At 39.2% G+C, this 24,999-nt stretch overlaps 4 protein-coding genes across 7 annotated transcripts; 2 read left to right on the top strand and 2 right to left on the bottom strand.

Annotated features, from left to right (window-relative positions):
• The first annotated feature begins 1,663 nt into the window (after window positions 1-1,663).
• On the top strand, window positions 1,664-3,982 carry LOC112172989 (molybdate transporter 1). The gene has a single exon (XM_024310526.2). The coding sequence runs from the start codon at window positions 1,704-1,706 to the stop codon at window positions 3,141-3,143; it is 1,440 nt and encodes a 479-aa protein (XP_024166294.1). The 5' UTR covers window positions 1,664-1,703; the 3' UTR covers window positions 3,144-3,982.
• A 3,325-nt stretch (window positions 3,983-7,307) lies between these two features.
• Window positions 7,308-12,377, bottom strand: LOC112174246 (probable ADP-ribosylation factor GTPase-activating protein AGD14). 3 transcript variants are annotated; one of them, XM_040509406.1, is made up of 15 exons: window positions 12,222-12,377; window positions 11,827-11,937; window positions 11,618-11,736; window positions 11,280-11,341; window positions 11,026-11,113; window positions 10,869-10,930; window positions 10,656-10,752; window positions 9,733-10,428; window positions 8,988-9,590; window positions 8,672-8,806; window positions 8,478-8,585; window positions 8,301-8,384; window positions 7,933-8,107; window positions 7,803-7,848; window positions 7,308-7,581 (listed from the first exon to the last, which is right to left on the bottom strand). In XM_040509406.1, the coding sequence occupies exons 3-15, from the start codon at window positions 11,714-11,716 to the stop codon at window positions 7,428-7,430; spliced, it is 2,409 nt and encodes an 802-aa protein (XP_040365340.1). In that variant the 5' UTR covers window positions 11,717-11,736; window positions 11,827-11,937; window positions 12,222-12,377; the 3' UTR covers window positions 7,308-7,427. The 3 variants fall into 3 exon arrangements, with proteins under 3 accessions (XP_040365340.1, XP_040365341.1, XP_040365342.1); XM_040509407.1 differs by having other exon boundaries at window positions 11,827-11,971; window positions 12,222-12,375; XM_040509408.1 differs by lacking the exon at window positions 11,827-11,937 and having other exon boundaries at window positions 12,222-12,375.
• A 746-nt stretch (window positions 12,378-13,123) lies between these two features.
• On the bottom strand, window positions 13,124-19,821 carry LOC112173163. 2 transcript variants are annotated; one of them, XM_040509217.1, is made up of 5 exons: window positions 19,584-19,821; window positions 16,945-19,436; window positions 15,174-16,787; window positions 14,373-14,628; window positions 13,124-14,276 (listed from the first exon to the last, which is right to left on the bottom strand). In XM_040509217.1, exons 2-5 carry the CDS (start codon window positions 19,390-19,392, stop codon window positions 13,654-13,656), a joined length of 4,941 nt encoding a protein of 1,646 aa, XP_040365151.1. In that variant the 5' UTR covers window positions 19,393-19,436; window positions 19,584-19,821; the 3' UTR covers window positions 13,124-13,653. The 2 variants fall into 2 exon arrangements, with proteins under 2 accessions (XP_040365151.1, XP_024166504.1); XM_024310736.2 differs by having other exon boundaries at window positions 16,945-19,463.
• A 1,383-nt stretch (window positions 19,822-21,204) lies between these two features.
• On the top strand, window positions 21,205-24,826 carry LOC112172526 (syntaxin-32). Its single transcript, XM_024309911.2, has 6 exons — window positions 21,205-21,436; window positions 21,581-21,888; window positions 22,325-22,575; window positions 22,689-22,864; window positions 23,437-23,643; window positions 24,467-24,826. The coding sequence occupies exons 2-6, from the start codon at window positions 21,633-21,635 to the stop codon at window positions 24,624-24,626; spliced, it is 1,050 nt and encodes a 349-aa protein (XP_024165679.1). The 5' UTR covers window positions 21,205-21,436; window positions 21,581-21,632; the 3' UTR covers window positions 24,627-24,826.
• The last annotated feature ends 173 nt before the right edge of the window (window positions 24,827-24,999 follow it).

Raw genomic sequence — 24,999 nt, forward strand, 5'->3', positions numbered from 1 at the left:
GGATGTTGTTATTGTGAGTGGTTGCAGAACTGTAGAAGATTATGATTATGGCAGTTGGCAGATATCTGTGAGTGGTTTGGAATGTTCTTGATCATTTTGGTGCATAAGCATGCGCCATTGTGAGTAGCTATGCCATCTACACAAGTACAATTAATTATGCTAAGGATGATGATGCATGGTAGTATTAAGAGATATAGAATGAGAGATACCAGCCCGTTCACACATGTTTGAATGACTATGGACCGATGATTATTAGGGTTAATTTGCTAAAGTTCAATTTAATTGACGCCCCACATCAAAGGTTATGATTAGAACTCTTTCATAATCGATCATTTAGGCCATTTGTGGTTAGAGATGGAGTAGCTCCATCCCATTTGTGTTTGCAACTGTATTGTAATTATGCAATGTTGATTTACGTTAGACTTGTGGGTTGAAACTTGAAAACGTTGAAAGATCACTAATACAATACTAAATTCCACAGGGTTTTTGGACGATCAATTAATCAAGTACTAGTGATAGATATGATGTACGTTCGAAAGGTACGTACGTCCAATTACATTGTCAGGTGAAAAACTAAGGTCATCGACGGGTGATGGAATCAATGACAAAGTCATATCGAGATTCCCTGGTCCATAAAAACTAGCTAGCATTGATGATTTCTGTGTGAGTGAGTGCCCCATTGAACTGTGGGAAGCTAAGTAATTTAAGCAAAAACGACATGATCGAATTAACCTCGCCAATGAATTTAGCACACAGTTGCTTGAGATTTATGATACTATATATGTCGTGTGAAGAGGAGGGTAGAGGACTAGAGGTTGAGAAATAACCTTGATGATCGAGCGGGATTTTTGCCAAAACAATCTTTACATGTTGCAAAGATGATCATTAATAATAAGGGTTAATTACATATAAGTGCATATTTAAATGTTTTTTTAGCGATAAGGCCACCAACTATTTTTTTCCCTCATAAGGCCACTAGAATAAAAAATGTATTAAATTTTGGATATAAAAATTAATATATTTACATAAATGCCACTGGAGTAAAAAGTTAACAATCATCCTTTATACCCTAAACCCTAAACCCTAAACCCAACAAAAATAAAAACCCTAAACCCTACCCTAACCCTAAACCCTAAACCCTATAAAACCCTAAACCCTAAACCCTAAAACCCTAAACCCTACCCTAACCCTAAACCCTACCCCTAAACCCAACAAAAATAAAACCCTAAACCCTAAACCCTAAACCCTGCCCTAAACCCAACAAAAATAAAACCCTAAACCCTAAACCCTAAAATAAAACCCTAAACCCTAAACCCTGTGCTTGGAACGATGAGACCTCTCGCCGTTCAGGTCGTACGTTAGGTTGATAAAGAAACCAGGTGGTTAGTTTTCTTAGGTAGAAGGGTAAAATGGACAGAGAAAAAATAATTTAAAGAGTCAAGTGGCCTTATGTGCACAAAACAATTTAGGTGGCCTTATGGCTAATATAAGTCTCAAAATGACACTTGTTTGTAATTTTCTATAATAATAAAACCTTGTGGCACATCAAGGTTTCTTTAGATGTGGATAATCTGGTAATTCATATTCGATAATCAAAATGTCAACAGTGTACGTTTCCCCATGTAAAGACTAGAGACTAGTATAAATATGTGATACAAGTCATACTAGCTACCATATCTCTTACCACAACAACTCTCACATGCATGGACATGGAGTCCCAAAACCACCAAATCCCTCCAACCCAAAACCCTCCTCATCCCATTCCCGAGTCATCGCCACAACCCAGTTTTCCAGCCAAACTTGCCCACCAGCTGAAATTCAATCTCATTTTCCGGTCCAAATGGGCCGAGTTGAACGGTGCAATGGGCGACTTAGGCACCTACATCCCAATCGTAGTGGCCTTAACACTAGCCAGAGACTTGAACTTGGGCACCACCTTGATCTTCACCGGAATCTACAACATCATCACCGGAGCCATCTACGGCGTTCCCATGCCGGTCCAACCTATGAAGGCCATTGCCGCCACAGCCCTGGCCAACCCGGATTTCGGCATCCCCGAAATCATGGCCGCCGGAATCCTAACCGGTAGCACCCTCATCGTTTTGGGTGCCACCGGTTTGATGCAACTGGTCTATAAGTTGATCCCTTTGTGTGTGGTCAGGGGAGTTCAACTGGCACAGGGATTGTCATTTGCGTTAACCGCGGTCAAGTACATTAAGAAGGTGCAAAACTTGCCCAAATCCAAAGCCATGGGGGAGAGGCACTGGTTTGGGTTGGATGGTTTGGTGTTGGCTATTGTTTGTCTTTGTTTCATAGTCATTGTTAATGGTGCAGGTGAGGAATATCATCCAGTGAGGGAAGGTGAAGTTGAGGTTGAAGAAGAAAGACCTAGCAGAAAAAAGAGGTGGAGGAAAATCATAGCTTCACTCCCTTCGGCTTTTTTAATTTTTGTGTTGGGTATGATTCTGGCTTTTATAAGAAAGCCAAAAGTTGTGCATGAAATTAAATTCGGGCCATCTCCTATGGAGGTTGTGAAGATTAGTCGGCATGCATGGAAAGATGGGTTCATCAAAGGGACAATTCCACAACTGCCCCTGTCAATATTGAACTCAGTGATTGCTGTGTGCAAATTGTCCTCTGATCTTTTCCCAAATAAAGATTTCTCTCCCACATCAATTTCGATCACGGTTGGGCTGATGAATGTGGTGGGTAGTTGGTTCGGAGCCATGCCCAGTTGTCACGGGGCCGGCGGGTTGGCCGGCCAGTACAAGTTTGGGGGGAGGAGTGGGGGGTGTGTGGCACTACTAGGGTCAGCCAAATTGGTGTTGGGTTTGGCTTTAGGGACTTCTTTGGTGACCATTTTGAACCAATTTCCAGTTGGGGTTTTGGGGGTGTTGCTCTTGTTTGCTGGGATTGAACTGGCTATGTGTGCTAGGGACATGCATACTAAAGAAGAGTCCTTTGTGATGCTTATTTGCACTGCTGTTTCACTAGTGGGTTCGAGTGCAGCACTAGGATTTGTGGTGGGGATGGGTGTGTATGTTCTACTTTGGCTGAGAAAGTTGGGCTGCAAAGACAAACCTAATTGGATGATATGGAAGCATGGTCGAACCATGGTAGAAAATTATGATCACAACCCATGATGCATGGTGTAGCTAGACTTGTATGTGTTTCAAAAATGCTTGCTAATATGGTGCAGGGGGTTTGGAATCATGATGTACATCACAAGTCACAACATCATTAGCCGTAAAAGCTCATAATGGGGGAGAGAAATATATTCTGATCGACAATATTATACAGAGTTCGAGTTGACAAATCATTTGATTGCAATAGATATATATATATATATATATATATATATTGCGGTCTAGTTGAGAGACAGATGCGCTGCTTAATATGCTCTTTGAATAAATTCTAGCTATACTCTGTTCATAGGGACCATTACCATTGTTACATCTTTCACAGTAATTAATTAATCTTTGAAATTCTTAAATTCCTTGAGGGGATTTTAGGTGGGAATACATAATTTCGGGGGGTCATTTGTGATTAAGTCCTTACATAAAATACTTTTTAAGACTGGAACAAGTACTAGTGTTTTGAGGACAATCTACACGGTAAACTCTATCTATATCGAAACACATGCAAGGCTACCTTCTGCAGTTCTGCTCCAGACTCATCACACTGTAGCCATGGATTAAATCCGAACCAGCTGAGAACGGCGGTCATCAAATGATCGGGCGAGACCCATTCATCTGGAAGGCGATTATCAACTCAAAACCACTTTTTCACTTCATTGGTTAGCCACAAGTCATATGCCTTCTTGAAGTAAATGGAAGCGGTTCGAAATTTTAGAATGGTGCATGTCCCATGCTTGTTATATTGATGTTCCCAAAATTTCTAGCTCATCCGTATTCCCTTTTTCATAATTTTTCCAACATGCTCTGAGTTCAGTTTTTAGCTGTGGGGATAACTATTAAGAAGAAAAATTGGTGAGAAATGCATAATGGAAAAAGGGAAACAAATGAAAAGAAATAGAAAAGCAAAATGAAAGAAAATTATAAACTACTTGTGATGACCAAAAAAGAAGATAAAGACGAGGTTGCGGACAGTTTACGATAGGTTGATATTTGTGTATGCCACTAGGATTGGCTGGATCTATTGGTGTTGTGTTAATAGGTCATAAACCGTAGAGAGTGAAATGCGGTTCAGTTATGGATTTATTTACCGATTTTTGGAACTTGATAAATAAGTTGTAACGTTCCATAATATGGACCTCCCGCCTCACTTATTGAGGAAAAGAAAGATAGCAGGAGGAAAAATGAAAAGATTATATATGTGTTTTCCCATGCATGTGTAAATGAAAATTAAACAACTAGAGGGTGTATTTGTAAAAGGATTTGAAGACTGAGAATTGATCGATGGGACGGAAAGATCGAGAGTTTCTAGGAGAGCAATTGATCGATCGAAGTGGTTAAGGAAGTGAGTAATGTTGATATTTGTAGGCGTTAGATAAAAGCCATGCTGCATGCATGCCTTACCTAAATGTTGTTGTTTGGTAGGAAACGTCTCATGCACAACCAGAAACGCAATTGGTTGATTAAACTACTTTATTGATTAATGTAAACTACATAAGTAAAGCTTGTACATGCATAACTCGGATCGAGTTCCCGTGACACAGAAAAATTGTCGAAACAATTAGAATGAGTTTTGCGAAAATGTTAGGGTTTTGGTATTGACAGTAAGGGCTTAGATCCCACTTACGCTCAAGTTATTCTACGTGGCTTAAATTCAGTTGATTAAAGGAAGCTTTTGACTATCAAAATTGATACAATTTCTAAATTTCGTTCTGGAAAGGGCTCCTAATAGCCTATGCACGCACATAGAAAGCTGCTCCAGAAAGGAAAAGGTCCAAGTATATACCAAACAGATTCATACCAATGAGTTCAAAATAATTTCCATAGGTGACAGCTTAACAGTAATAATAGCCATTCGTTATTCCAGAAGTCAGTTATACAACCCCATGTCCAGTGGCGGAGCCATAATTTAGGCTTACTGGGGCACAAAAAATATATATATATATATATATATATATATAAATAAATAAATAAAATCTTTAAATATATTTTCTATCTATTACAATGGTAATTGTTCTCGATGAGATTTCATATTTTGAAATCGTTGCATGATAGTTTCATCATCTATACTAGTAAAAATGTCTTTCTCAATATATAAATCAAGCAATCATTCATAAACTCATCGCCCATTCGACTGCACAAACGAGTCTTCACAATATTCATAGCAGAAAAAACTCTCTCTACACTTGCAGTCGCAATTGGTAAAATCAATGCTAATGTCAAAAGCAAGTACATCAGTGGATGTGTCACATCTTTTTTTTTTTTTTTTTTTTTTCTGAACCATCTTTTGTGCAAGATCAGTAATTCTCTTCAATTCAGAAAACTCAATGTTGGAGCGCATGTCTACTATGTAATGAGACTCCAATGAGGTATTTATATCCGACAACTCCTCTGCAGAAGGATTTTCTTTTCTTTTAAAGTATCTTAACATATTTAAATGAAAAATAGAGAAGTAGTGAGAACCAAAAAAAGAGTCGCTTCACAAAAGAATTGACGTAGAATCATTACTTGATGAGATATATATAAATATATATACACATATATATAAATATATATACACATATATATTGCTAAAGACATATACAATATACAATATATGCGTATCGGCGGATCGGATTTCTTGCTGACCGAGCAGGATAATGGGTATGTTATGTGGATCTATCAATTTCTATTTTTAATTTGATCTATGATACCGTTCTCTACTTGCTAGTCTTTATTAATTAAGCCAATTCTCTACCAGAATGGTTAAATTTTTGAAATACCTGTAATACCCACGGTTTATTCAAACTCCACATATATGTGAATATTGTGCGAAGGTTATGATGGTAATTTTGAAAATAAAAGGCAAAACTAAATCTACGGAAGACGTTTCTTTTTTTTTTGAGAATTAGGGGAAGAGGATTCTGCAGCAGAAAAGAAAAATAAATAAAAAATAAAAAAAACGAACGCAGTCACACATAATTGATGAGGTATAAAATGATTAAAATCCCCTAAATCATTTCGTTGCTCCCCCTAAAACTCAAACCCAATCCCTAAACCCTCAAAACTCAATCCCTCAAGATCCCTACGAAATCGACGATGATTTCGATATCGATATTTGTTCCAAAAAACAATGCTAGAGCTGCTTTGCGCTACTACAGGGATCTATACGGGGCCGAGGGGGTGAGTTCATCGAAAGTCTGGACTGGTGTAGGCTATAACCGTTGTATTGCTATGCGTATCGGCGGATCGGATTTCTTGCTGACCAAGCAGGATAATGGGTATGTTATGTGGATCTATCAATTTCTATTTTTAATTTGATCTATGATACCGTTCTCTACTTGCTAGTATATATATAAATAGAAAGTCAGACATGAGACCTCAAACAATCCCATCAAAGCCCATCAAAAAAACAAAAAAAAAACAAACAAAAAGAAAAGAAAGAAGAGCACGTGAAGAACTGGAGATAGAGACAAAGAGTACATTGAGAAACTAATATAAAAATACATAATATAAACCTCATATTAATATTATATATATTAATTTTTTTCTGAATAGTTGAGTGGGGCACGGGACTCACTGGGCCCCTGCCTCCCTCCGCCTCTGCCCATGTCTAATGCAAGCCAGAGAGGAAATCTATGATTCTCTTTTGAGAGTACAAATGGTCACTTCATGTCAATATTTAAAAAAATGCTAGTTAAATTTGATATACATTGTTGATTCGTTCTCGATTGTCTCACACTTAGATTTTCTGGATTCAATAGCTAGCATAAGAGCATTGCTGGCTCATTCCTAGCAATTTAAGTATTCAACATTTAGTGAGTACCTTGTTAATTAGTTGCTATGATATTTAGAGCATGCTGGCATCAACAGCACATGCAATGGCCTAAGACCTACCCCCCACGGCCATGGCCACCTCCTAATTACCTAAACCCCATCGAGCTGAAAGGGTTCTACTCAGTCTAGCTATGAGACTATGGTGAGAAACTAGTACTCTTACACAGATCATAGATGTACGTGTGTTGAAACTAGAAACAGTACAAAGAGTTTTTCCCCCTTAACTTCTGCTTAAATATATACAGATGTTTATACAGTTGTTAGTTACTTTACAATATGTTCAGTGATCATTTACAAAGAGTCGATCAGACTACCGGCCTTGATCTTTGAAAGATTAGCTTGGACCTCATTGGAACATGTAGAATGTGGTATCCATATTACTAATTACACTTATTCTTGGACAAGATGCAGACTTCTTTCATGAAATGGTAAGAAGCCAAAAGAATTGTTGGCTCTAATTGAAATAGAATCATTCATCTATCCAAATGGGTTACCTCCCATCGAAGAAAAGCTTTCCGAGTTGCTGGGTGCTGGGTATCTGATGCTTGGTTGCTGAAATGATTGCTGACTTAAGCTCAAGGTGCCAAATGCAGCAGCTTCATCCCTGCTAAATCCACCGATTCCTTGCAGTCTGCAATGGAAGTCGTGGCCAAAAATTAAGAAATGATATGAATTGTCAGCTGTTATGGCTCATAACATGCACATCAACACATTCCACATTAGAGATTCATAAGATTAGAACTTTAAAAGATCATGTCCTGCTTTATTTCAATCGGCTCAAACTCAAAAATCTGTGTCAATTGGGAAACCAGATTTTATTTAACCAGTGTATAACCAAGAACAATAAATTACCTCAAAAATTGTGCATTGTTATGTAATTGCTGTCCCATGTATGGACCTGATATGATGGAGTTAGAGACACACAAAACTTGGATCCTTGTAATAAAGTTGACACGAAATGAAGATAACAAATTGAACTTACTAGGAGAGAAAGCTGAATGGGAAGGCAGTGAGTGTGAAGGCATCACAGATTCATGATTTGGTAATTGAGGCGGCTTCAAATGCGAAGAAAAAGAACCAAGGCTGGAAGTATGCATCAAGCTTGGAGGTACTGACACACTATGTAGAGCGTCTTCTAACGATGACATGGATGGAAACTACAACAAAAATTACAGGATTTGAAGGTAAAAACTATGTTCTCTTGCTTTTACTGGAACTTCTATTTTTGGGAAGAAACACAATGCTGATAAAACGAAAAAGGACTGTATGGAAAATCAACAGGGAAAATGCATAAATTTCAAAAGCATAAAATAAAAAAAATAAAAAAATCAGTCCAAATGCTGTACTTACATGTGTGGAATGTCCTAAAGTTTTGTCATCATTAATATCAAACGGGTTTGCCGATTTCCCTGAACCCGGAAATGCAGGAGCAGGCTGTAAAAGAAACCAATATATCAATAGGCTGCATGTATTGGGAAATATTTAACACACAAATGTATCCAACTTGATTATGATTAATGCATATACCGCTATGTTAGGATAATACTGCATGTTGAATCCCATTCCATGAGGTGGACCAGAGTGCCAAACTGAATCTTGTGAAGGTATTGATGAGTAATGTGCAGCAAAGAGGTCCTGCAGTGAATTTTTAATTTCAGAAAATCACCAAATTCTATGAAAGAAAACAAAAAATAGTGAAACAACATACGATAGTTCCATACCACTGGAAGCTCTTCTCTCTTACTAGATTTTGTTTCCACCGGAAGAGATTGGGTTCGCAACATAGATTGAGATGGTTCTTCAGCAGAAACACTCAGAGATCCTTGTGTGTGTGGTGCGAGTGATGATGTCCTTGACTGCAGATGTGTGCATGAAGCAATAGGGTGAAAAACCATGCATCTAGATAAGAGAAGGGCAACTAGAGCCTTCATGTACTAAAGCAGCATAAAAGTACACAAGTAATTGCAAAAACTCAGTATTTAGAAAAGAGAGAGAAAAATTTATTCCTTTCCCCAAAAAAAGAGACATATATCCCACCAAATTATTTGAAGCTTCAACAGGAATAATGGCATGTTGTGAAGGAGAGCCGCTATCTGCAGCAAAGATTATAGACGACTGATCTTGCTGCCTACTTGGTAACTGCAGCGCATCAGTAACTGTTACCGAGGCGTCACCAACACTAGTAGGTACAGCTTGCAAAGGATCTGCATCAGAAGGCTGTACTGGCACACTGGTACTAGTTGATGCAGATGTACAAGAACTAACGGTATCAAATAGCATCTGCTCTGCAGGCGCACCAGGGGCAGCACCACCTGCAGGCATGTTGTTTGTACAAGCGGTTGAAGGAGCGTCATCATTGCTTGGAGCCTCAGATGCAGTATCAGGTACGGATGCGGGAGTTAATTCAAGTAGCAAAGCCTCCAAAGTGTCTGGCTTTGGGACCGGAGGTGCCTTCTCCTTTGTAGATGAGTCAAATGAGGCCCAGTTGTTACCATTATCGGGTGGAGGAGTTTGCTGCTGTTGTGACTTTACTACATCATCTGATCGCTCAGGATCAGTATTGAAATCAATCAAGCTTTCCAACTTTTCTTTTTTATGTTCCACTGCATTCCCATCATGGGGACTTGTAGAATACATTTTCTGCAGGGGAAAGCACATTTTTGTTGAGAAGTTCATGCGTTAGGAAAGTAGCTAGGCACCGAATTTTTGGGCACATTACAAGCACATCAAAAGAGGTATCTATACTAAATTAAATATCCATCAACATTTAGCAGCTACTGACCTGATTATGAGCAGAACCATCAGCATGCTTCTGATAATTTGTTATAGTAGTTTCACGAAACATTGGAGGAAGCATATTCTCCCTTTGTTTCTCTTGAACAGAGCGAACAGCAGGGGAAGAGAAGCTATCCATGTTCTTATTTTCAGGTGACCTGTTTTGGGACTTGGGAGGTGTGAGCCCACTGCGTGCTTTTCTATCATCCCGAATCCTGTTATCAACAACCTCAAAACGGACAGGATTTCTCCTGAACCCAGTACCGCCGATTCTTGAATTTTCTTCGTAAGATCGTGGACTTCTTCGTTCATCATAGTAATATTTTACTACATTTTGGTCAGCACCTCTTACACTAGGACTAGATCCTTGACTATAATGCCTTTCGAACCTTTTCTCATGATCATGAAAACTCCTAGATCCACCATAAGGGGCAGCAACCTTCCAGTCCTCATCACGAAAACTCCTAGATCCACCAGAAGGTACAGCAACCCTCCAGTCCTCTTCACGAAAACTCCTAGATCCACCATAAGGTGCAGCAACCTTCCGGTCCTCATCAGGAAAACTCCTACGTCCAACATAAGGGGCATCACTGAAGCTCCTAAATCCACCATGATATGCACCAAATTTCTTCTCCTCATCATGGAAGCTTCTGGATCCACCGTGATATGCACCAACCCTCCTGCTTTCATCAGGCTCCTCACGCTGTGTAAGAATGAACGAGAATCTTAAATACAGGAAAGCAGCGTAAACTGGAAGCACCCAAAAGAAGTTCTCATTATCACAAATGTAAACTAGTCCCATATTTATTGTGCTTGCTGTTGTTAGTTGCATGCAAATCAGGAATGGCCAAGCTCTCCACAGGAGAAGTATAATACAATAGGGATGGAGATATATCAAATGTGCAAGCATAAAGAAAATGTAAAGCTCACCAATCGCAGCTTTGGGAGCTTCTGGACACCCTTCTCACCAGTGTATTTTCTTTCAACATACACATGTTTGATAAAATCCCTGAGTCTACCAATATTACTGGAAGAAAGTATGTGAATCAGAAAACATCCTATATGAATTTCCTCCTTTTTTCAAGAAGATGGAAACTTAATTATATGAATAACCAAATCAACATAGAAGAGAAGCTTAGTCACCTGCCATCAGGAAAAGAATGGTACTGAGGATCAAATTCTTTGAAATAAATTTGTCTTGCTCGCTGTAAATGAACATTTTAGTCATGAAGTGAACAATTAATGTATCCATGGTGGATAAACAAGAACAAAAGTGAGACCAGACAGTATGCATGCTCACCTCATTTCCCCCTGCCTGGAGAGAATTTACTTCTTCTGCAGTGAATTTAGCCATGGACACTGATTTTACTCGGTGAGTGAACTCCCGACTGGAAAATTTGAAAATGATAATTCATTCAGCACTCACAGAATACAAATCAAAATGATTCCGTGCAGAAGTTATGACCGTCACAACATCAGAACAAGAATAAGAAAACATGTCAAATATGGGGATCATGGTGAGGTAGTGAGTCTAAATCAGATATGAAAACTTACTGCACTCCACTACAATTTGTACAAACAAATGTCAAGAAGGTCGTGCAAACATATTGCGGTCCCTGCATAAAGAGTGCATAGTTAGAAAAATGCTGATCCTGGTATATATCATTTTGTATATATATCCAAGCACATTTGCCTCTTAAAATTCAGTAAAATATATATATATATATATATATATATGTACATATATATAACAACATAATTAAGCAATGCCTTTACAGATTCAAAGTATAGTTTGCAGATCGCAGAACACGACGACTATAGAAGCCTCACATTATGTAGGAGGCTACACACTCACCAAAGAGATAAGAAAATGGCTAAAGAAGATTACGTACCAAACTATTGCAGTTGATGCATCTTTTATTCTCAGGAAGCTTTAAAAGACTTCGAATTATTCTTTCAATTTTCTCCTCTTCCTTCATCCGATTACCCATTTCTTAGAAAACTAAGAAACCTGAAGAGAAAAGAACAATAAAGAGAGGTAAGTGTTCCTGGAACAAACCAAGTCACCAATCGCTAGGTTCAACAGAAACCATTGTACCACCTCAATCTTCCTCCAAACTTTTCCAGCCAATTAAGCAAATAGAAGATTACAGGAGGAAATGCCACCCGAGTATATAATCACAGTAGATTGTGGAGAAAATCTAGCACCTCCCTTCATCCAAAAAATAAATGAGGGTATCTCATACCTACCAGTACACTAGCTTGTCTCAAATAAATAAATATACACAAAATGTCATCTTCCAGAAAATTACTCAATGATATTGATAAAAATAAAATATGAATGGGAAAATATTCTCCTTCTTCAACAAAGCTAGCTACCATACAAATGCATTAATGTATTACAGGAGGATCTTTCCCTAATAGTAGCAATTGTTCCCTCCTAACAGGCATATTGGATCAAAAATGAAGATAAAGTTGCAACCTTGACCAACCTACCTGATTGAATATATAAGCTAGGTACGTTGCAGTGTACGTAGATAGCTAGATTACGTATGCGTCCGCATTGGGAGGCGTGCAGAGAAGAAACCCTAGAAATTTGGGAGCTGAGAGATGTCTCTCTGAAGAGGAAGATTAATGTTGGGGAGGATTTAGAGTGGCCGGGGACATTTGTGCTGCAAATTCGGTTAGAGAAAGAGAGGGAGGGAACGCTGCCGGGTATACCGCAAACCCCACGCTTTTATAGCCGTTGAATCTATGCTCATTCTTTTCTTTACTAAACCCAAAAAAAACAACCTTCATCATTGACAATAATTCTAACTTTCTAAGGGGAGAGAATTATAGACCTCTAATACTCACAATTATCAAGAATTAAGTAGGTCATCAATTGGACTCATTTCGACCCGGATTTGCACCTCTTCAAATCGGTTATGTTACAATGTCCTAAGGATACGTGAGGCATATTTTAGTAACCATAAGTAAAGTACATTTAGGTAAAGACAGCCAGGAAAACATGAAATATAAATCTATATATATATATATATATATATATATATATATATATATGAGGTTAAATAGTCAAAACACTAATCTTTATAATAGAGAAACAAACCAACAAAGTCTTGTAAATGTTTTCAGCAGTTTTTCTTTAACTTTTCTTATTGGTTAAAATATGACATGCCATTGTCAAGTAAAGAATCCGGACCGATAAAGAACATTACATTTCAAGGGAGAACATTCGAGGGGGTATGTTTAGCCTTGCGAGTGCTTTGGGATCGTTCAACTCATTTTGTAGTATCACCAACCCAAATTCAGTCAGAGATGGCAGATACCTAGGTTCATCTCTTTGATCTTAGTATATCAAACGAGAAAAAGATTATTGTTTCCCGCCAAACAAAAAATTGAACCCAAAATAGTATAATCAGTAGTATAGTACTGTTTAACAGGAAATGGTAATTCCCTTTTTTCTTTTCTTTTTTTTTCCGAGTGGTGTATTATTTGGGCAAAATGCTCCTTTAATACTAAACACTGAAAAAGCCGAGGTTATGGGGAGAAAGAACAGAGGAAAAGAAAAGATCTGTACAATGAGATTGGCAGCCAAAATTTCATACACCCCCTAACCCCTGCAGGACCAGTACAACAATTGCACCGACTGAACTGAGCAGACCTCAAACTGGAAAAAAAAAATCTCGCTCAGAAGAAGAATCAGGAAGTCTGCAGCTTCGTTGGAGCAATGATTTCTTTCCGCCCATACTGTTCACGGCTCTCTATGTTAGAATTGCTCTATGGTATCTGCGAACAAACACAAAAAATCCCACCACTATTGACAAAAACATTGTCCATGTCTATATGTATTCTCCGGCTGCACAACAGCGAGCTGAAAGGGATAGGGGAATTTTCATTCTGTCATCTCACATTTAATTTTAATGCTCTACTCTTCACTGTCTGAATCGGTGTCAGAGTCGGAGATGGAGAAGGAGTCGGACTCAGAGTCGTAGTCATAGTCGTAGTCCTCTGAAGAAGCTTTGATTGCTTCCGCAGTCATGAGAGCAACCACAGCCTTGTGCATTGCTAGATCCGCTCTGTAAAACAATCTGCGAGCATTTTCTCTCTTACGCTTGGCTAAGTTATGTGCATGCTGAGCGGCACCGGATGCCTCACGAAGCCTAAACTCATCATGATCAAAGCCATGCGCATTTACAAGCCTCTGAGCAACATCTGGTTGATAATATGACTGGCTTGACCACTCCGGGAAACCAATATTCCCTCTATGAACTCCATTTCTGTTTCGTACCACTCTATGATTATATGGAGACACCATCTGGGGGTCAACAGAGGATGCTATTGTCCGATATTTCTTTGACTTGCTTCTGTCAATTCTGTGAAGATGATTCCTCTCAAAACCATCATTGCCCATAAAGATGTTTGCTGCATCCCTTGGTGAAAAAACCCTGGGCGACGTCTGAGACAATGGAGAGTCATCTAAAGATTCATAGTTATGGCCTGAATATGCAATTTTTTCATCACCATAGGCAAACCCATTTGATCTCCTTCCTGAGGGAAGAGATATACCCAATAAACAAAGATGATTGCAAATAAAATTAGTCAAAAAATTACAATTTATGTCTTAAATGAGGTAAAAAAAGTTACCAATAGGATGGAAACCATCCTGATCTCCTAACACCGCATTGGTATGTGCAGAAATAGAAAATTTCTTCTGTGACCGTTGCTTTGATCCCTTATTGGGAACTTCCAGGCCCCGTGGTTTCAGACAAAAAGCATACATAGGTGGCTTCTCAACTGCTGCAGCTTTCTCACGGCCACCATTAGCGAGTGTGTTATTCATCTTGGTCATAGCTTGCTCCCACTCCCTCACTTGTTTTTGATACGTCTCCCATGACGGTGGCTGAAAAGAAAAATTGAATTTATCAGAATATCAGATACAGAATTCAGAATTTCAGATACACAACACAGAAATACATTATCTTTTGACAAGGCAAAAAGGTGGAAAGTAATCAGTAGACACAAACATCCCCACCCAGTGCATTTACCACAGGAAACAAGCCCCAGAATAAAGTAACCCTGACAAGATCCAAAACCAGGCTTCTCTTACTATATGCATGAAGATAGTTGTTTTCGTATCCACAAATTAACGAGTGCACAGAACAGAGCAGGAGTGAAGTTCAGCATAACGTATAGATGTGTACATTCACAGGCATAGAAGAAAGCTTGTATTTGATAAAAACTTAGATTGAAAGCACCAAGAAAAAATGATAAAAAAATATAATAAACAGACATGATCAGCAATGCCAAGTACAGTTACAACTGAGTGAACTGACAAATAGTCTACCTAGGGAATGCGCTCTATCGTATACTATAATAGCGCAAAGGTTGTAATCCTACAACTAAATTGTAAATATATCGCTTGTGATAAAAAAGAACTGAAGGTACCTGGAGATGTCGGATTAAAGGCATTCCCTTTCTCAGCCGTTTCTGACGCCAATGCTCATAAATGGTTTTAATCAAATCCATGGGCCCAATACCAGTCATGAACTCTTCTATTTCTTCAGATGTGAACTGATCACATTGCCGAACATATGCAGCCTTCTCAAACATGTCCATTGTCTTCTCAAACATCTCCTCGCCAATCTCCATTGAGCTACTCTTTTCAACTTCTGAAGAATTTTGAAACTTCAAAATCCATCGCTCATCATCACTATCCATGTCATACAAGAGACGAGATGGATCTAAAGCCATCTCAACATCTGTTTTCATCTGCTGAAAGTACTTGGTAGAACTGCGAAGAAATGCTATTTCTGTTCCATTATCATCAATATCTTCTACTAAGCGAACACCAGGAATAGGAATGTTTTTAACTGACGCAGACCGAAGGTTCCGATTGTAACACTCTTCATGCATCTCCTTGAAAAGGGCCCACTGGCTCCTATCTGGAAACTCCAAGATCCAATCCTTTCCTCCTTTCCACATCATAACATGAGTATAGCGGTTTGTTGACCCAGGCTGCAAAAATTGATGTGCTTTGTATGAATACTTCGTAGTCCCTGAAAGTTTTACAGCAAGCTTCCACTCACTATTATCAAAGAGTTCTAATACTACACGTGCCCCACATTCTCTCCACCCTCTGTCACTTGCAGAAATTAACACATTTGCCTCACAGGATAAGAGCTCCAAGTTCCTTTCGGAACCTCTGGAAATGTCTGATGACCTCTTCTCGCTGGCCCTTCTAATTCGCTTATTAGGAAGCCCTTTGTGAACATTTCTTTGCTTAGAGCTGACATCAAAACCTCCACAAGGCAATGTGTATGAGACTTGAGTTCGGGGCTTCTTCGGTCCATTACCAAAACCATTATGGAAAATGTCAGCCTTTCCATCTGACCAACGATGTGCGAGGTTTCCAAATGATGACATACTACTTCTATTTCGCTGCCCTGTACTTCTGGGAGCAGTGGGGCTGGGACTGGGGATAATGCTACCATTCATATTCAATGAAAAAACTGTAGGCTGTTGAAAATCTGTAGGCTGTTGGGCACTTTGTAACTCCCTCTCCACAGGCTTCTCAAAATGGTCAAAAGATGGAATTTCAACAGTAAGCCCATTCACAATAGAACGGGAACTAGTTTCAGATTTATCTCTGCCAGTGAAAGTCCTAGAAGAGGCTCCAGCAACATTAACAACACAATTTTGGTAAAGCTGAGATGACTTTAACCGACCGCGCTGACTGCAAATAGAAAGAGATGTTTCTGTTACCACTTTAGTACAGGACCCACCAGAGGTAGCCACATTTGCGGGAGCCTTCAAATTGTTCTCGGGAGTAATTTCTGAATCATGGTCTTGAAAGCAGATATTAGCAACACTGTGTTCCATAAGCAACTTAAGATGCAAATTAATGAAGAAAGTAGGTGCAGCTGTAAAAGATAGAGCAAGTGGGGGAAGCTTTCTGTGAAGCTCATCAGAATGAGTAGCAGAATGGCTGATATTTACAAAACTAACTTCCCGAGAACTGCCCATGAAGTTAATGCCCTGCCTGGACCTCTTCCGTGTACCCTGCTTGGAGACAAATCACAGAAGTTAATACTTTCATAATACAGCATTGAAGAGGAATAAATAGCAAGCATAATTATCTATTAAAAGGGAGAAGACAACAAAATTCCACTTAAGAACGCAAAAATCAAGCAATATGTAAAAAAGATCAAACAAATACCTTGACAGAGGGTTGCCTGCAAAGAGACATAGAAGGTGACTGATTTATTCCATTTTGAAGTGCCTGGATATTATCATAGGTGCATTCAGACAGAGGCAGTTTTTTGGCGAGTAAACAATGCCTCCTGAGTTTATTGTCTAGGTACATCCATGTTGAATTTTTAACTTGACAGAAGTTGTAGAAAGCAGACACAAGTTGCTTTCCAAGATGCTGAACACAGGAGAATTTAAACCTGATTGAAGTTGCTGGTAACTGGAAATCAGTAAGCTTCCCCTGTTCATTAGGGTGATGAAATAATGTCAGGATAAGAGAAACAAAGGCCACCGCCTGCTTCAAGCAACCTTCAAACAAAAGAAACCTCAGTCCAACTACATTATCAACAAAGAGCATCTCCAAATGAACCTTTGGCCATGTGGTCACCACTACACCATGCCGAAGTAGCATTGCAGCTTGAAAGAACCGTAACAACTCTACTCCAAGAGAATCATTCATTAGTGAATGCAGTGGAAGGCATTTAAATTTGACTTTTCCAGATTCTATCCAAGGAAGAGTTAACTTTAGCAACCCTGCATCATCACTATACCACAATGGCCAACTGCGATCAAATATAACAACAAAATCATCCGGCTCTTCCAAGTCCCAAACCTCCTCAACAGGAGTAACAGAAGTACAACAATGATGTCCATGCATGGAAGCATGCTCATCCTTGTATATTTGAGACAGTACAGAGCCAGTCTTGCGCAATCGCTTCCGATAATAAACAATAGGCATTTTGCTATCTTCGGAGTTGCCTTCTGGAGCAGGCTTCTCTTCCCTCACAGGATCAGATGATCTGCCGGAATTACAAGATAATTTATTTGTATCCCTTCTAGAGGAAACATCACTCAAACACCCATGTAAAGTGCCAGCACTGTCAGACAAAGTTGGCACGGACTTTGGAGATAGACCAGTTGTTTTTTGCTTCTTCACAGCATGAGAAGGAGACTTGCTCCGACGGGTAGATCGCGACAACCATGAAATAATAGGTTCAGAATCCATACAGCTGCCTATGCAGCTATCGTCCTCCGACATCGAGTCTCTCTTTTTCTTCTCTTTTCTGGGTTTCAAGTTTCCTTCTCTCTCTTCAGAACTTGTAATTTGCATGATTGATTTTTTCTGTTTTGCCTTACCAGGAACTTCAGTAGGAAGTAGCAAGAGCTTGAACCGCTCATGTTGAAGATCAACCCATTCTTCTTCACGGTCATCGTATCTAATATGGTGAAGTTTTTTCTCCTTGTCATAATCATTCACAAGGCCATAATACCAACTTTGGTCCAAAGGCCAGAAGACCTTGATCTTACGGTTCAATACCCAACAAGCATCCAAGTCCCCAAAGAAGATTTCATAGAAGTGGCGCCTCTTCCTCGTACCTTTCTTTTCTTTGTGCTGCTTCCTGGCCCTGGGCCTCAGCACTCTACCAGCATTATCAACAGATTGAGATTCTGATCCAGAAAATGACTTCGACATGTGACTATCAAAATCCTGACCAGGAGATGACTGATTAGACAACCCGTTTGAAGATTGCATCGCAGAAGCCTTGGTGTTTAATGAAAACCCAGTACAGCTTGGATCAAACCTCGATGAAAGCATCCTCGCTGCATTCTCTTCAAGATTCTCCTCCTCGTCTTCTTGTGAAGCCTGGCATGCTTTAGTAGAACTATTGACTAAAGGCTCAGCTTCCTTGGCATCAGTTTTACTATCAGGTGACAAGTCCTTCCTTTTCCGACGATTCCTCCGGGACTTTTTCAAAGATGAATTACCATTGTTTGCAACGGACTGCCTCTCAAGAACATTTTCTTTCTTTGCATGTGAAGTTGCATTCAACTCACTATTTATATTTTCTTTGCATTCATCCAAACCTTTGTTTCTTTTGGCCTTCCAGGCCTCAGCTTGAGTACTCAAATCATCACCACTTAAGTTAGCTATCTGATGATTCTGATCAACACTAGTTGCTCTACCGGCAGACTCATCTGACAGCTTCAACAGCTGAGCACCCTCACATTTTTTTCGCCCCACGAATCCCCTCTTACGCCTCGGGATTTGAATGCCACTATTATCCAAACTAAGCTTTGAAACGCCATTTAACCCACTACTGCTATCCAATTTTTGACTTGACCCCGATTTGAATGCGTCCGGATCATGTGAACCAGAATCCAACCCTCTATGATAAGCTTTATCTATACTCTTCTTGCTACTACTAGTATTAACATTCTTGAGACTACTGAGAGACACCTCTTTCCTACTCCTCTTCTTCTTGTCCCCACCGTCGTCGTCCTCACTCCCTTTTCTCTTCAGGCTCTGATTTTCAGCCTCTTTTCTACTCCTGGACTTGTACAAACTCTTAAGATCCAAAGATCTCGATTTCCTGGGAATTTCAGTGCCATGTGAAACCTCTATTCTATTTTCCATCAACAATTCCTCAAACCGAGACGCCCCAAACTTGACATTCCATCCTACATGCCCCCACACATTTTTGAGATCTGATACACCAAAAATTAAAGCCAAAACAAAACCCGAAAACCAAAGCGATCACACATAGTGCTCATGCATTCAGATCATATCATCAAAATTTGAGAAATTTAATTCGAATACATGCGTACCTTAACCGTAACACGCCGAATCATCGCTTCCTCCAACAGTCGTGAAGATCACGAAGCAAGAGCATGATTTGGGATTCCAATCCGGCCTCCTGAGACGAAACCCTAAGTCAATTTCACCGTTTCGGATTCAATTTCAGGAAATTTGAAGATTTCTCCTGTTTTTCACCGGAAGGGACGGGCCAGAGAGAGCTAGGGTTTTCTTTTTCGGTTCCCACTTCCACCAAAATAAAAAGGGTTTCGATCGAAAATTAAAAACCAAATGGAAAAAAATACGCGAATCCTTTGGATAACGCCACGTGGCGCAATCTGGGATGTTCGATTGCTGTTCGGCTGCTTGCGTTCGCACAGTAGTCACCTGGAGACTAACGATTTCACGGGAAATAATAATATGGTGGGGTGGTGACGGTCCAATTACTAGTCCTCAACAATTGATGGATGAGATTTGATGTACTTGAGTGAATAATGATTTTGAGAATTGTTTAGCGGTGTGAACACTGAGAATCATTATCCGTAAAGTATGCCATTTTTGTCTTTTGAGTTATTAGGTGCCAAAAATGAAATACTGCAGTTACTCGCCAAAATCAGTGTTGGTTGTTAGGCGCCCAAAAAAAGAAATATTATAGCTTCTCGTTAGAGTCCGTGTTTGTTTACACACTGAGCATCATTATCCAAAAATATCGAGAATGCCATTTTTGCCTTTGAGTTGTTAGGCGTCAAAAAGAAAATACTGCAGCTACTCGCTAGAGTCAGTGTTGGTTTCCACACTAAGCATCATTATCCTTTAGGTATCGAGAATGTCATTTTTGCTTTTGAGTTATTAGGGGCCAAAAAGGAAATACTGCAGCTACTCGCTCTAGTAAGTGTTGGTTTCCACACTGAGCATCATTATCCTTTAGATATCGAGAATGTCATTTTTGCCTCTCAATTATTAAGCGCTAAAAATGAAATATTTGCAACTACTCGCTTGAGTCAGTATTGGTTTCCACATTGAGCATCATCATCCGTTAAGTATCGAGAATGTCATTTTTGCCATTGAGTTATTAGGCGCCAAAAAGAAAAAATCGCAGTTACTCGCTAGAGTCAGTGTTGGTTTCCAATGCATTCCTTCAGAGTGACATGTGGCCACAGGTGAGGTAAGACAGTTAATAGAGCTAAGAATTGGGCGTGTGAAGTAGTACTGAAGCAGGACATTCTAGCAAGTAGCAACGCGCGGAAGTGAATAACAATATAGAGTGGCGTAGTCAAAAGAAAGAATAAGATTGAGTTGATACATTTAAGCATCGAGAAATTATTGTATACAACAAGCTCTCATTGCATGCATTTGTAAGCATTGATTTGGACCGTCCACCACTTTAACATTTAGTGATTTGATAGGAACCTGCAAACTTATGGTTAATTTTTTTTTTTTTTTGAAAGGGGATGGTTAAATTTTTAAAAACCCACCATTTGCCCATCGTTGGTGCAAATTTCACTCCCCAAAAGTATCTGAAGCAGATTTTACAATTTACCTTTGGGTCGACTCATTTAGACTCCCGGTCCTCTAAAATAGTAACATCCACAAGTCGTGGTCCAAATAGACTTAGATATAAACCAAGGGACTATTTAGCAAAAACTGACAATAATCATAACAACTTATTACTCTCCACAGAACAATCGTTCTCTCGCAAGATTGAATTCCCAGACCTCTAGATCCGGGCTCGCATTGAAAAATCTCTCAAGTTTTCTGGCGATCTTGATCCAGACGGCACCGTTTTTGCTCTCTCTGGCTCACAAGCTTCATCCACCTCTGCTCAATTCGCCGGAAAAAGTTCAATCGGTGCGGGTCTAGGGTTTCAGATCTCGCACTCTTCCAGGTAATTTCGCCGTTGCGTAATTTACTTTTCGTTTTACTGCTTGGAATCGAATGCTATTGGAAGGTGAACGAATTGAATTAAATTTTGCGCAGCAATCTGTTATTAGGATTTCGTAGGCATTGAAGTAATTTTATGCGGTTTCAGGTGGGGTTATGTTATTGTGGAGGTTCAATTTGAGAAGCTAAGGTTGGGAACAATGCATGCCAAGGGGACACAATCGTCTTTTCGGGATCGGACGCAGGAGTTCCACAGTGTAGCAGAGAGGCTAAAGAAGTCATTCTCGTCGGCGCCGGGGCCGGGGCCAGGGCCGTCGCAGAATGGCCCCACTAGTGGATCGAAATTCCAGGAACAACAATCGGCCGTGGCGACTCACTCCGAGTTTAATAAGAGGGCATCCAAAATTGGATTGGGGATACACTCCACGTCGCAGAAGCTTGGAAAGCTGACAAAATGTGAGTTGTTGCTGATGATTTCTAGTATAATTGTAATTGCGGTTTTTGGTTTGAAATTTGAAGCAATTTAAATTGATCTAGGTGGTGTTTGTTGTTATTAAATGTCATTATGCACAATCTTTTGTCTTGGAACCCATGTTGATAGCCATTGCTTAAAATATCAAAAGATTATGAGTTGTTGTCACGGTTGAAAGTAAGAACCAGGGAGTGTAAACCATACCATGTGCATGAAATATTGCAATCTTTCGGTTCACACTGACATATGGTAGTCTAGTTCGTAGATTGGGAGCTGATGCGCCATCCTTTATGTCCTCCTTGCAACTAGATTAAACTTGATTTAATATTTGTATTACTGGATGTCTTTCATGTTGCTGTTGCTATAAACAACTGTGTTTGAGAAATTGTTATTTATCGTGTATTTGTTGTTTACATGCAGTGGCGAAGAGGACTTCTGTTTTTGATGATCCTACAAGGGAAATTCAGGAGCTGACAGCAGTTATCAAGCAGGATATTACCGCACTCAACTCTGCAGTGGTAGACCTTCAGCTCCTATCTCATTCCAGAAATGAAAGTGGGAATATTTCTAGTGACACGACTAGTCATTCAACCACAGTTGTTGACGACCTGAAAAATCGGCTTATGAGCACCACAAAAGAGTTTAAAGAAGTCCTCACCATGCGAACTGAGGTAATTGTTACCTGTGCACTTTAAGCTGGTATTCTTAGTACGAGACCGTTCTACTAAATTTGCTCTTCCAATTGTTTTCTGAGACTAATGATATTTTTATTGGTTTCATGAAGAATTTGAAGGTTCATGAGAATAGAAGACAATTGTTTTCGTCTAGTGCCTCCAAGGAATCCACAAATCCTTTTGTTCGGCAGCGCCCACTGGCTGCTAGGTCAGCTGCTAGTTCTTCAAGTGCCTCTCCTCCTCCATGGGCTAATGGATCAGCATCTTCCTCGCAGTTGTTCCCAAAGTAAGAGACTGTTTTTTTGGTTGTTAGTCATGGAACATTGCTACTGGACTATTGCATGGTTTATCATTTATGAAATAGTATGGAGTTGTCTATGTACCATTTCCTAAATATCTTATTTTATGTGTGTTGCATTATTTAAAATGCCGATTTATCTATCTGTGAACCATTGAACAAGTGTTCCAGCTGCTTGCACCCTTTGTTCCTCTTGAGGATCCTGAATAATACCGACCCTATCTCTTTGTTTCTTTATACTGGGTCATCAATTGTTCTTATGCAGAATATTCTGCATAAAGACAATGATGATGTTTCAGCAAAATTACCAATTTTCAGACACTGATGTTGAAACATTCTGGACGATCAGTGTTATTACGCAGACTATTGACTTCTTAACTTATTTATAAATTGATGTTTAATTATAAACTTCGAGATAAGTATGACCCTTCTTTGTTTGGATTTTTTTGAACTTTTGGTTATGATCTTTGTATGGTATGTCATGGGATTTATATTGATTTAGATATCAAATTGAGGCTGTGATCCTTTTAAAAAAAAAAAATCTTGTTTGAAATTTGCAGGAAGGAGATAGATGGGGAGAGTCAACCATTGCTCCAGCAACAGCATCAGCAGCAACAGCAACAACAGGAGATGGTTCCATATCAAGACAGTTTCATGCAGAGTAGAGCTGAAGCTTTGCAAAATGTTGAGTCCACCATTCATGAGCTGAGTAATATTTTCAACCAGCTGGCGACATTGGTTTCTGAGCAAGGGGAAGTTGCCATCAGGTTTTTCTCTAATCCCACCTATTTACATTGCTGCAGAATATGGTGCTAGCTCTAAGCAGAGACAGTACTAATAATGGACCTTTTTACTTTTTCAGTATTTCACAAATATATGGTGAATTGATTGTTACTTTTGCTATATCACATTATCCTAGTACATGGTCTCTTACTAACTTTATGGTACAACATGACCTGAGATGATCTAAAAGCTAGATATCTGATATCCATTTTAGACCAAGACCTTATCAATTAGTTGAATGAGGTTGAGTAAAATTAGTTGTTGTGGACGATGACAAATATTGCACAATAAAATGGTTTGTCTCTGATGGCAGTGGTTCTGACACTCACATTTATAGAAAAGCGAAGGTGCTTTGTCAGTGAAAACATTTTTCCAATAAGATGGTAGATTTTCGTTGAAGTATCCATAAATTTAGTGCAATTGGCCAATTGCTATGTGTACTACATTTCGTTCTGTTCAGCTTCCTTGTTCCCGTCATTGTTTTAATTTGAATGTCTGGTTATCATTATGGTCCTAAGGTTTCTATTCGAAAAGAGACAGTAATTTGTGGATTTTTTTGAATGATCTTTTATCTGTTTGCATCTGTGCTACATTCTGATTATTGTTATAGTTGTGGGGAATTTCTGGTGAGAAATACTTTGGCACTTTGAAGTTGGGGAACTAAACTCCAGTTTCTCTCACAATTCTTAAGGTTATGGCATTCTCAGTTGGTGCATGGTAGTTTGAAGAGTAACCTTAGAATTTCTATAACCTAACACCTCGATTGGATTTGAACTGGAATTTTGACAAGGGCATTTACTGTTGCAGGATTGATGAGAACATGGAAGACACATTGGCAAATGTAGAGGGTGCACAAGGGCAACTGCTCAAGTATATGAATAGCATATCATCAAATAGGTGGCTGATGATCAAGATATTCTTTATATTAATTTTTTTCCTCATGGTTTTCCTATTTTTTGTGGCATAATAGTCATTGCAGAGACAATTGAAAAGGAAGAAAAATGACAGCGTCTTTTTGAGTATTTTTACTGTTGATAAGCCCCTTCTATTCGTTTCATGAGCAAGATGATTACCTAGTAATGTAATATATGTATACTGATACACAAAATGGTAAAATTTGTTGTGAACTATGACTGGCAAGATTTATCTGCTTCCGAGTTTGCTATATATTTTGCCGTTTGGTCCCAGGTAGAATGTCTTCCAGGGGTTCGAATACCTTTTTTCAGAAAACGAGTATTTGAATACCTACCTGCATTCGAGCTGTTTTACGAGAGAAACATAGAACTTAACAAGCATACAGTTTTTGAGCCCCCAAAAGTTAATATTTTTGCTGTTGATAG

Source organism: Rosa chinensis, chromosome 6, assembly GCF_002994745.2.
Source record: "Rosa chinensis cultivar Old Blush chromosome 6, RchiOBHm-V2, whole genome shotgun sequence".
Lineage (NCBI taxonomy): Eukaryota > Viridiplantae > Streptophyta > Magnoliopsida > Rosales > Rosaceae > Rosa > Rosa chinensis.

Coding starts and splice junctions, on each gene's coding strand:
- LOC112172989 (XM_024310526.2), top strand. CDS start 1,704: ATGGACATGGAGTCCCAAAACCACCAAATCCCTCCAACCCAAAACCCT.
- LOC112174246 (XM_040509406.1), bottom strand. CDS start 11,716: ATGGGTAATCGGATGAAGGAAGAGGAGAAAATTGAAAGAATAATTCGA. Junction 10,429..10,655: donor AGCTCCCAAAGCTGCGATTG/GTGAGCTTTACA, acceptor ATTCTTACACAG/CGTGAGGAGCCTGATGAAAG. Junction 9,591..9,732: donor ATGGTTCTGCTCATAATCAG/GTCAGTAGCTGC, acceptor TTTCCCCTGCAG/AAAATGTATTCTACAAGTCC.
- LOC112173163 (XM_040509217.1), bottom strand. CDS start 19,392: ATGGAAAATAGAATAGAGGTTTCACATGGCACTGAAATTCCCAGGAAA. Junction 16,788..16,944: donor GCAGGCAACCCTCTGTCAAG/GTATTTGTTTGA, acceptor GTCTCCAAGCAG/GGTACACGGAAGAGGTCCAG. Junction 14,629..15,173: donor CTTTAATCCGACATCTCCAG/GTACCTTCAGTT, acceptor TTTTCTTTTCAG/CCACCGTCATGGGAGACGTA.
- LOC112172526 (XM_024309911.2), top strand. CDS start 21,633: ATGCATGCCAAGGGGACACAATCGTCTTTTCGGGATCGGACGCAGGAG. Junction 21,889..22,324: donor GCTTGGAAAGCTGACAAAAT/GTGAGTTGTTGC, acceptor GTTTACATGCAG/TGGCGAAGAGGACTTCTGTT. Junction 23,644..24,466: donor CAAGGGGAAGTTGCCATCAG/GTTTTTCTCTAA, acceptor TTACTGTTGCAG/GATTGATGAGAACATGGAAG.